General features: G+C 36.4%; 1 protein-coding gene across 2 annotated transcripts in view; it reads left to right on the plus strand.

Moving 5' to 3' along the window:
• The window catches only part of LOC5572235 (gonadotropin-releasing hormone II receptor), a 275,945-nt gene that overhangs the window by 189,835 nt on the left and 73,318 nt on the right, over window positions 1–12,792 (plus strand). For both annotated transcript variants that reach the window (XM_001653870.3, XM_021850350.1), the window contains exons 4-6: window positions 839–1,040; window positions 1,517–1,670; window positions 10,745–10,941. In XM_001653870.3, coding sequence (XP_001653920.3) covers window positions 839–1,040; window positions 1,517–1,670; window positions 10,745–10,941 — 553 coding nt within the window. The remainder of the gene's footprint in view (window positions 1–838; window positions 1,041–1,516; window positions 1,671–10,744; window positions 10,942–12,792) is intronic.

The following is a 12,792-nucleotide window of genomic DNA, read 5'->3' on the forward strand; positions in this document are numbered from 1 at the left end:
CCGTTTTTATGGCTGAAAAAGTGAAAAGTATTGTGTTCAAAGTAAACTGTTATTAAAAACCTCAGTCGGCGGAGCAGTTTTTTCCAAAGTTGCTGATAAATCTAAGCAGAAGATTAATTATTTCTAATGTCTGCTACGTTTGCTGGCATGAAATTTCACTCAAATGGCTATTTATGATTCGATGTGATGCAAACTCAATAATTTTTTGCTGAGAGGTTCATGTGAGGATTTGAACAGCATGCGCATAATTGGTATAAACACAAAGTGGAATAAGAAAAAAACTCAGCAATCACAGAAAAAGAAGACCGTCTTCGCGAGTCTCGTCTCAGATGCAAACCAACTTTTTTATGATGAATAACAATTTATCCTGAGGTCCAATCAAAAAGTGGTCTTCGGCAAAGTTGTAGCTGGGAGGATTTCACATTAGAAGAATTCGTTCACTTTTCTATAAAATATCATGACGAAGAGATAGAGGGCTGAACACAAAAGATTGGCATATTCCATAGTAATCTCCATATAAACTTCAAATGGCGTGTGCACAGTCAAATATCTTCCGAATCACTTCCAACTTTGGGAGGATGCTATTTACCATAATCAAAATCGTTTAAGCATAGGGGAGCAAACATTTCAAAATTTGCATCACTCTACTGCAGATATAGAACATCGTAGTCGTTTTATAAGCTCTATAAAGTAACATGTTCTATGTTTGCGCTACCATGCGGTAAGGTTTAGAACTAAGCCATATAGTCACTTCCTACTCTCAAATTCGAGACAATGTTAGTGCATTCAATTCCTACAATTAAAATTACCATACTTGTTCTCTTTATCTCAATTCCAGAGTATAATCTTCCGGGTTCAGCACCACCCAAACGTGCCGGACTTTACGCAGTGTGTGACGTTCGGGTTTTTCACCACCCCCGCCATGGAGACGGCTTACAACCTGTTCTGCGTGGTGGCAATGTACTTCATGCCGCTCATGGTCATCAGTGCTGCCTACACGGTTATCCTGTGTGAAATCTCCAATCGGTCCCGGGAAAAAGGTAGGCGCTTCTGGCGGTTTTCAGCATGGTAGACAGAATCAGCGGAATAAGGGCATCTGTAGAAGTGTACTTTTCAATTTGAATTGTTAATTTCCATAAAATAAAGTATAGGTACATACTACCATTTGCAAGTTTAGACAAGAATAAAAAATACAACAGGTATCCAAATATTGATGTATGGTGCAACTAGCTGTATGGTAACACTGTTCAAAAACATTTGATTGATAACGGGACTACAACATAAGGGTGAAATTGCTCTATTAAAAAAAATACTCAACTGTAAATCCAACCCATGAGAAGAAAATCCATCAACTGTTCAAAGTTCCACAACAGTTTCCCATGTTTGAAAAGTTTCTTCTTTGTATCAAGATGTCCTTCGGATGACCACTTCCTTTCTAACTTACTAACGTCATACTTTGTTTTGTCAATTTTTCAACATTCTACCATAATTGCTGCTGCAACCCACATTCTCGCAGAGACGAGCGACACGAGCCACACCGGAGGGATGCGACTTCGTTGTAACGACTTGACGCACATCGAAAGGGCCCGGCAGCGGACACTCCGGCTCACCATTACCATCGTCGTCGTGTTCGTTTGGTGCTGGACGCCGTACGTTGTGATGACACTCTGGTAAGTCGGGATGAAAAACAACAAAGCCTGGAAGCACTGAAATCGGCCCCATGGATGCCTCTCCCTTCGGCCATTAGATACCATTCGATCATGTCCATTTTATCCTTGTTGCTTTGCTGTACAAGTTAGTTTTAATGAATGTTGAAAATCGAAGAATATGCAATTAGCTTGGAAAGTCCGGGTTTGCAGTGTCCAACGCAGTTACGGTGGACTGTTTCTGCTTCCTAACCTTACAAGTTACGTCTCAAATGGGACATAACCTGCTCCGTAGCTTAGTGTTCTTATTAGCACTTCCACAGCTATTAACTCCTCTACCAACAGGCTGCTTTCGCAGTACAATGACATTGTTCATCAATCTTTGTGAGGAAAGCTAATTTGCGTTGAGCCAATCCATAAGTGAGATTATCGATTATTTTTTTCTTCAACTTCAACTCATAATTCAAGCGTGGGCAAGAATTAGGACGTATTTCGCATGATCGATTTCGCTACATTGCTCCTCTCTTCTGTGAATAAAAAATGACAAGGTGGGGGTTTGTTAGCAGTTTTTTACATCAGGACGCTAGGCAGCGATGCAATATTGACGGATTTCACGCCAACTCGACAAAGGGATTGGCAGTACCCCTTCAGAATTCAATGAAACTTTCTGGGTGTGAAGACTATGTGAAACTAAGATACCTTACATACTTTGTTTTTTCAAAATCGATCTAGACTAACATTTGGAAAGGGTCAAAGTTTTTTTTTACTTTTTTTATAAACCCGTATAACTCAAAAACGGTAAGACCTACAAAAAAGTGTTGTATGGGGGACTGTCGTGAAATTTCCTGACGTTTTAGAAAAAAATGTTGAAAAAATGAAAACACATTTTCTACACTGAAAAAAAAAATGATTCAAAACTTAAGAATCGATTTAAAAAAAATGGCCATTTCAGATTTTGATCATCCTTAAGCAAAAAGTTTCGTAATTAAATTTACTAAAAGTCGTCCATACATTGCAAATTGGGCATATCTAAGGGAAAAAAGTTTTTCTAACAACGAATTTTTCAAGTCCAAAACAGAATTTTTTTTTCAAAGATTTTGTTCTAAACCGTCAAATATGATCGTGTTTTCAAGTGATAAATGAGTTTGAATCAGAAATAAATTGTACTTTTTATTGAGAATAGTTAAAAAACGGAATTATGCAGTGATTATGTTTTTTAAATGAAGGCAATCTATGGATTTCGCCTCTGCCTATGAGAAAATCAACTCCGTCTAACAATCCGACGGATTTTTATGGTTCGAAAGATTGCAAACATTGAAAAGGAACAACCTGATCCATACCCCATTAAATTTTCTTCTAGAAAATACTACTAAACGTACCTGCGTTACAAGCCAGATGAATAAGAAATAATGTTTGTATTGTTATCTACCTAAAATGTCCGTTAAAGACCTGAGATACTCAACAATCACCACGTGAGTGTATAGAAAGATAGGTATTTAACTTATAATTGTCGTTCTACCTATGCATATAACTATTTAAGCTTGATGTCAATAAAACTCTTTTCATTTTATCTAAGTCATTTGTGAAAAGAAGTTAAAGATGGATCAACAAGATTTATCGCGCATTAAAATTTCGAGATGTTGCGCCGGTATAAACAATCCTAAGTGTGGTAGCCAGTTGCGAAACTTGTCACCAACAATGATCGAACACATACGTGCTATGGGATATAGTCATCAGCTTGATGAAACTATGCATATTTGTGAGTCATGTCGCTTAGTGATCAGGCTCCACAGAAGTCCGCCTAAGAAAAAACGACGTTCGGGTGGAGGCGAAGTGAATCAAAATCCACAACCACCAACAAGCGGTCAGGCCTCCAATGAAATGCTAGGTAAGATAAATTTACTTTGCAGCACATTAAACGACAATGATTGTTTACATAGAGCCCATATTAATATATTAATTCGACATTATTGTATATTTCAGAAGCAGCCCCGTCCTGTTCATTTTTGCCATCCGTCCCATCAGCGGATGAATTACTAGGCCCCTACAACTTGGAAAAAATCAACAGTATTATTGAAACTTTGAATTTATCCCCAATCTCGTCGAGAAATATCAGGAGCTTGGACTATCGAATTAAAAAGTCAGTGGAGATCACCAAAGCTGTACGTCAAGACATACTAGGCATGGATGCAATGGACGTCGACAAGGTGGAGGCATTCGAGGAAATCATCAATCAGTTGAAAGAAAAATTCAACTCACCTGGTATTTACAGAAATGACCAGTTGAAAATATTATCGGTTCTTCCTAAGTCGTGGTCGATCAACACCTGTTAAGATTGGCTTTGACCAAATAAGAAATAAAATATTATTGTGATATCTTTCCAACCATTAAAAACCCATCGGATTGTTAGACGGAGTTCATTTTCTCATAAGCGGTTTGGTGCGAGATCAATTGTATTTAATTAAAAAAAAACTCTGTATAATTCCGTTTTATTTCTTTTAACTACTCCCAATAAAACAAATATAATCTATTTTGTGATTAAAACTCATTTATCACTCCAAAATATGAGCATACTAGACTATTAAAAGCGAAATAAAAAAAAAATCAAAAAAAAAAAAATTGAACTTAAAAAATTCGTTGTTAGAAAAACTTTTTTCCCTAAAATATGCCCAATTTGCAATGTATGGACGACTTATAGTAAATTTAATTACAAAACTTTTTGCTAAAGGATGATCAAAATCTGAAATGGCCGTTTTTTTAAATCGACTTTAAAGTTTTGAATCATTGATTGTTCAGTGTAGAAAATGTTTTATTATTTTTTTCAATATTTTTTTCTAAAATTTCAGGAAATTTCACGACAGTCCCCCATACAACACTTTTTTGTAGGTCTTACCGTTTTCGAGTTATACGGGTTTATAAAAAAAGTAAAAAAAAACTTTGACCCTTTTCAAATGTTAGTCTAGATCGATTTTGAAAATACAAAATATGCAAAGTATCTTAGTTTCATATACTTTTGACATCCAGAAAGTTTCATTGAATTCTGAAGGGGTGCTGCCAATCGCGTGTCGAGTTGGCGTGAAATCCGTCTATTGCGTCCTGAGGTGAAAAAACTTGCGTATTGTTGCTTTTATTAACAGAAGAGAGGATCGATGAAAAGAAATAGATCATGCGACTTATGTCCTTATTCTAGCACAAGCTTGAATTGTTCAAATTCTCTAACAATTGATTTGCCAAGAGGCTGTTAGATTGCTTTGCAAATTATTCCGTGCAGCCTGTTGTGAGAGCCTGTTTACCGTATACTGCTACACTGCCCGTGACGGCATAACTGTCCCATATGGAAAGTGTAGGCATAGATAAAATAACGCTCCAAGGCTGAAAATTACCATCTCATACAAAAACTTAAAATTCTGTAATACATTTCTGTATGCCATAATCATCGAGCATTAATGAGCATAATACTCATTTTGGTTCAATTAATAAGCCAAAAATATTAACTTGAATATAGGGGAACTTACGTATTGTCGGCAGCCTAAGCAGTTGAACTTTAGGAAGGCAATTATACACAACAACAAAGCACAACAATTAACAGGAGACACCTTAACTACACTTGAGCACACTTAATTTATTAATTATTATGCACAAAACACTATTTTGTTCTCTAAATCGTCTATTTTTCCTCACCAAAGTCACGAGGCACTTTTTCTTTTATCGGCAATGCAATTACTATTGTCGGCAACAAAATTGTTCTCTTCGGCAATCCAAAAAAGTACAAAAACTAGGTTATGTATTGGTAACTTTTCGTATTTGTTGACAATGCCTAAAATTGAACGTCACTCATTATGTTCTACTCGTTGAAAGGGCCAATGCAGAAAAATACAGACTACACTGAGAACAGCATTGCAGTTATAAATAGACAATACACAACGCCACTAAATTTGTGCAGACTAAGGCGCCGTCCACAAATTACGTAACGATCTAGGGGGAGGGGGAGTAGGCTCAAAATCAAACACAAAATTTACTTTTTCATACAAGGACCGTTGCGGAGGGGGGAATGGTCGAACACGGTTCTCTTGATTTGTTCTTATTGCGTATCAATTCTACATGCGGCGATCTGGACTATAGAAATTCATACATTTTGCCCTAAGAAAGATGGAACGATTGCAATACGAAAGCTTTATTTATCGTTTTAGCTTCACCCCACATCAAGGCGTCGATAGACGGAATTTATGACAAAAGGTCGAAAGACAAAAGGTCGAAAAGACAGAAGGTCGAAAGACAAAAGGTTGAAAGGACAAAAGGTCGAAGAACAAAAAAGGGGAGACAATAGCTCGAAAATCTTCTTTCAAAAAAGGAAAAATTTCCCACCAAGCAAATCATTTTCGACCTTTTGTCCTTTCGACCTTTTGTTCTTCGACCTTTTGTCCATAAACCCGATAGACGAGGGGAGTGCGCACGAGCCTATCGATTACAAGGTTCTTGGTTCGATTCCAGGTAACAGGTTTCAAATTTATCCCTCTCATTTACCATTATCACGTCTATCTTTTGAAACTCTCAAATGATACTATCACTTCTTGAAAAATGATGAATAGAAGATAGACTATGTTATCTCTATCAATTGATAGACTGATGGAGATACTATCAGCATTTTTTTATCATTGTTGGATCAAGCATATCTTTATCATCTATCTTTGGGGAAAATATACTATTTGCAAAATTCTATAGCTATCCCTATCTATCCTATCATTGATACAAATACTGAAACCAAAATCTTGCACATAATGGGAAAAAGCCAATAAAAATAAATCAAGGTATGTTCTCATGGATATTTTCGGAACGGGCACGACGAGAGAATGACGGCAATCCGTGTCCGACGCCATTTTGAAATCCAAGATGGCGGCCTCCGGTTTGGTAAAATCATTGAAAATCGATGCAATATGGGCATTTTCGAAACGGGCGCGACAAGGGGATGACGGAAATCGATGTCCGACGCCATTTTTAAATCCAAGATAGCAGCCTCCGGATTAGTAAAATCATTGAAACCCATTCAATATGGGTATTTTTAGAACGGGCACGATGAGGGGAAGACGGAAATCATGAATCATTCATAAATCATGTTTTTGTTCATGTTATATTGAGTTACGTTATAAAGAGGTTACGTTATATCGAGGTATGATTTTACTAATCCGGAGGCCGTTATCTTGGATTTCAAAATGGCATCGAACATCGATTTACATCATCCCCTCGTCGCGCCCGTCCCAAAAATACCCATTTTGCATTGGTTTTCAATGATTCTACCAAACCGGAGGCCACCATCTTGAATTTCAAAATGGCGTCGGATATCAATTTTCGTCATCCCCTCGTCGCACCCGTTCCGAAAATACCCATATTGCATGGGTTTTAAACAATTTCTTGACCAGATGCCGCCAGCTTGGATTTCAAAATGGCGTCGGATATCGATGTTCATCATCCCCTCGTCGTGCCCGTTCCGAAAATACCCATATTGAATGGGTTTTCAACAATTTTCCTTGACAAGATGCCACCATCTTGGATTTCAAAATGGCGTCGAGCATCGATTTTCGTCATCCTCTCGTCGCGCCCGTTCCGAAAATGCCCATATTGCATGGGTTTTCAATGATTTTACTAATCCGGAGGCCGCCATCTTGGATTTCAAAATGGCGTCGGATATCAATTTTCATCATCCCCTCGTCGCGCCCGTTCCGAAAATACCAATATTGCATGGCTTTTCAACAATTTCTTGACCAGATGCCGCCATCTTGGATTTCAAAATGGCGTCGAGCATCGATTTTCGTCATCCCCTCGTCGCGCCCGTTCCGGAAACACCCACATTGCATGGGTTTCCAACAATTCTTACACTCCTGAAGCCGCCACATTGGATTGCTAAATATGGAATTTAGTTAATTTTCTATACCCATCGTCCAACAATTTTTATTCTATTTTTATCAATTGATAAAGATTGAACCTCTATCATTGTTATTTGAGAGATGTTGTACTGATCAGCGTTGCCAACCTTCCAGATTTGTCTGGAATATTCCAGATTTTTGAAGCCCCATTTTGCAAAAATCTGGAAGATCCAGATAAAATGTGTAAGGGATTTGAAAGGTTTTGTAAATAATTTGTAAGGTTCTCCATGTACGATATAGGAGATCCAGACTTTTCCAGACAAATTTTTGAAATCATCCAGATTTTTGAAAAATTGACTTGGCATCCCTGGTACTGATAGTATCATCATAAGAATTTTTTGGGATAGGGATACTATCACTCTATCCTCTATCTCTGATAGGAACCATTCTTTCAGTGATACAATCAGGATGGACAAGAGTGATAGTATCAACTGGTAGTATCAGTTGTCTATCAGATAGATGATAGTATCATCGTCTATTTGATAATTTTGATGCCTGCCTGAGGCTACCGTGAAATATATTTTTGCCATGAGAATACATTTTTTTTTTTAGCTTAACACATCAAGTCAAATTGCGAAATTTGTTCAAAAATAAATGAGGTCTTACGTATTTTTGGCCAAATCTCACCCCCAACGATGGTACTTGTACATTTGTTTTCAATGTTCCACGATTTTTTTTCTGGTTTATGAATATTGTTCGATCCATTCGGATCAAAATCCAAACTTTGCCAGTAAAATTGATTTGCGTCCCTATGAGCATCCTTAGCATCGCTAAGCTTCAACCCAGTCGAAATGACATTTAGTGTGAAAACTCACAGCAGAATGAAAGAGAGGCAGATAGAAAATAGTCATTAATGCATAAACTTTAGTAATTCTGTGACTATTTTTATTTCTGAGTGTACGAGAAAATCAGAATAGGCCCTTTGCAAATCAATTCACTTATGACTTGACACAAAAACATATTCCTCTGATTGCCTGTAGAATAACAGGAGTGTTGCCAAAATAGTTCAACTATTAAAATACGTATATTTTATATGTTTCTCAGTATATTGAAGATTATGCCCTACAATCTATTAATAGGAAAGTATAAAAAGGCCCAATTGCTACCAATGCATGCTTTGTTGGCTAATTCCAATAAATTAATTAGTTGTGTTCTATTGTTTCGGTGAATTTAAATCGTGAATAATAAATACACCGCAATTCAATATGGTTTTCTGGCAACCTAGTCCAGTAATAAAACATGATTGCCGAGGAAATCAAAGTGCATTAATTTCAATTTGTGATTTAAAGCATAAAAATTAAGTATTTTCGAGTGCTTTATATTCAAATCAAAAGTTTAATAGTGCATAAGTGATCGGTGCGTAGCTTGTGTGAAAAAAAATGGCATTGGAGCGGAGAATTGGACCTTTTAAAGTGGTGAGTTTTTGTAAGCTGTTCTTGTGTTGTTTTATTCGGCAGCTCACGAATGACGATAATTTCGTAAGCATTTATTTGATTTAAAGATAAAACCCATGTTATATAATGTTTTTGTGAAAGATGTGATTTACATGGAAGATTATAGTTCAAGGAATATGTTGTGTACAATGAAGTCACTCTTGTTCCATAGATAAATTTGAACAAGGACGATAAGCTAGTGCTGCCGAAAATACCCTCAGGGTGCCGAAGCCATTATTTACCCTAAGTAACGTTTTGTAGAAGCTATTGATGTAGAAAGTTCATGTAAGGACTGTTTATTTTATAAAGTGGACACCTTGTGCATGCTGTATCTTTCTTATTAATCAATGAAATTTCAATCGGTTTTTTGCACATCGTTCGACTAGTATTGTACAATGTTGTGATAGTAAAAAATCTCCAAAATAATTAAATTTCACACGAATATGGAACAACGATTAGATCGGTCGATTTTTTGAGGTTATCAAAATCAATGATTGTAAGAAATTCGCTGGAAAATTCGATAATTTATATTTTCTATTTTCCAAAAAGGCTTGTTCTTCGAAAGCATCATCAATCAGAAGCCTGATGGAAAAAATCAAGTTATTTTTGGAGCAACAATTTTACAGATATAATAAAATCCCGTATATTTTTAAAGAATTTTTTTAAAATTTGATGGGAATTGATATGAGTAGAATTTTTCGTGTAAAAGTACGTCCTGACGGAAGTCCTAATATAGTATTAATATGAAAAATGACTTACGCCTTCATAGAGTTACTTAGTAAGTCCCCACGTCACATTCAAAGCACAACAGAAACACAATTGTTTTATTCTTAGAAGACCTATCAAAGTACATTGACAATCATCAAAATTGGCAACACTGCTGTAATAAAATCGATTTTATTTGCCACATATTATTTTCATAATATGTTATTCTGAGATTACCAATTGAAAAATTCGGAGAAAACTGTTTACAATTTGCTGTAGATCGATAAATATGCGTACATGATTTTAAAAGTATGAGACTTTTTAGTAAAACGACCATAAACAGTAAAATTTATACTTAAGACTGTAGTTTAATCTCACGATTTAGCTTTCGTTTATACTAATATAGTTCTTTTAGTAATCCAAACTAGTTTTGAACACGCTTTTTACTTTTCTCTTTTGCTGGGAGTGAAAGGATGGTGTATCAGCAAATTTGGCCATAAATGGGTAAATCACTAAAGTTACCTAATGTCATAGAATGGTGGAATATAATTGATAATTTTAAAGCTTTACCTTTAGTAGAATAGTAAAGGATACAAACATACAATTTGTTCATAAAAATAGGGATTTTTGTTTTGCGAAAAATAATGTTAAACTTTGACGGACAGCTTTTCTTAGGAGTTTTTGGAAAAACTATTTAGCTCTTCAACCAAAAGCATTTTCAAAGATTTTATATTTTCATAGCATTTTAAAATAATAGGTCAACGATACACAGAAAACCGATTACGATTTTATCAATAAATAAAAAAGATATAGCATAAACAAAGTGTCCACTTTATAAAATGAACAGTCCTTAGAGACCGAGTTATGCCTTTATTTTTCAATATGGGACTACACTAACTTCATATATTTCCACAATATTTTCAAACGAAGAATGTAACTTTTCAAATATATAGTAAAGTAGGTATGTCCCATTACTGAAAGTGAAATTGAACGAATAAATTAACAAGCACGTTCCATTCCATGTCTCGCCCCACCGCAGGTACATGTTTGACCGCGAAAGCGCCCTCAAAGTGGACGGTGCCATCCAGGATGGGCTCTTTCTGATGGCGGTGTCCAACTCATGCATGAACCCGCTGGTCTACGGTTCGTACGCGATGAAGTGTCGGAGGCCCTGGCGGAGGCAAATGGCACCAAATGGAGTGCAAACCCCAAACGCAGCCCAGAGGAGGTCCACGGGTAAGTGAATTCGTGTGCTGTAGCCGTATTACCACCATAACCGCCCCGAAGCTGGTGACCGTTTTATGATGTGGCGAGAGAGAGAAGCGGGTTTCATGCGCTTTTGGGAGTGAAAATAGTGCAATTATTGAAATTACTGTGAGTATGTAATTGCCTTTTATGTCAGGTAGCCTAAAATACTTTACTGATTTGTTTAATGAATTGCATACGATAATTTTATAACAAACTTGGAGGACTTTTGACCCGCCTTGATCTACAGTAATTTTAGTTAAATTTCCATGTTTTTTTAGTTGTTTTTGTTAAACATCTAAGTTTAAACGGGGTTTTAACTAAGTGTTCTATTGATATTTTATAAAAATAATCAAGTTATCTTCAAAAGCATGTAATAAGATTTGGATTCGGTTGGGCTGTCATAAAGTTATGGTGAAATAGAAAAAAATTAGAGAGCACTTTTTTTAAACTACAGTTAACTCTCCCTTACTCGACATTCCGTATCTCGATATCGAGTTAGAGAATCATAGCAAAAGTTGGTTTTCATGGCTAACTCGATGGTCCCTTGGATCGCATTTGCACTGGTTTTGTGTTCTGTAACTCGATACCTCCCTAACTCTGTGGTCCCTTCAATATTGAGTTATAGAGAATTGACTGTAGTTAAAATTTTTGACAAATTTGGTGTTCTACAAACTTTTGAATAATTGATTCTGCAGGAGAATGAAGCCAAAAGATTTGGAATTTATTTAAATTAAGAAAAGTAACGTAATATTTACTCAGTTTTCTCTTTTTACGTGATTCAAATTCAAACGAGCGTACGATTTTTTTGGGGTTTGAGAACCTTTGAATAATAAGCCATACCCTATTGCAGCACTTCCAAAATTTTGACCAACTGAACCCCCACCGTGAAGTTGAAAATATAATGTTGCTGATGAAGCCAATAAAAAGTTTGTTAAGTATAAAGTCTTACCTTCTTGCTTTGTGTTCGTTCGCCAGCAGTTCTACGCCATAGCCCTCCAGTCCAGCATGTTTATTCCGTCAGAATCATGCTGACTTGACTCCATTTGGTACACACAAAACAGTAACTTTTATTGCCCTTCTCTTACGAAGCTAACCAGAATCCTGTTTGTGAAATATCCCCCTCAAGTATCGGTCGGTACTTAGTGGCACCATCTTGACATTAATACTCGGACGTGATATGGATAGCATCCTTGTGCTCTTCTAATCTCTTCTTCTCCGGTTCGCATGTCCTCGAAAACGTTGACTTCGGTAGCATTTCGATTGGATTGCACCGATGGACAGACAAGCATCATTTAACTCAAACTGACAATCTTTCGCAATCGAATGCCATTTCGATTGGACGTAAGCTTGATGACACACCGAAGCATTATTGGTCGCCGTCGGTATGTTATCGGTATGTTGCTCCCAATTCGGAAATGGATGTGTATGGTTTCCAGTTAACGTGCTCTTCAGGATTCAATTATCCTCTTGGTTTGAACGTGCTCATTTATATAAGTGCACGTGTATTGCTATTATAGCAGCTTAAATCGTGTTGCACATGACAGACCATGAATCAAGTGAAACAACATCATTTGGTGTATGGATTCGACTCTCGCTCTGATCTGTGCACTACATACAGGTACTTATTGAGTAAACAAATTGGAACCAATTTTCAACGTAATAGTAATTTTAAAAAATACATACTATACAATTATGATAAAACCACAAAATTAATCGTTGTAACTATATATCTAATGATGATTGTAGTTTTGTGTAGGCTATTATATAGTATCGTTATCAATCACAAATTACTTTCCTCCCAACTTTTTAGAAAATGAAACATTCTAACGTAAGATGAAA

This window comes from Aedes aegypti, chromosome 3 (assembly GCF_002204515.2).
Source record: "Aedes aegypti strain LVP_AGWG chromosome 3, AaegL5.0 Primary Assembly, whole genome shotgun sequence".
NCBI classification, from domain to species: Eukaryota; Metazoa; Arthropoda; class Insecta; order Diptera; family Culicidae; genus Aedes; species Aedes aegypti.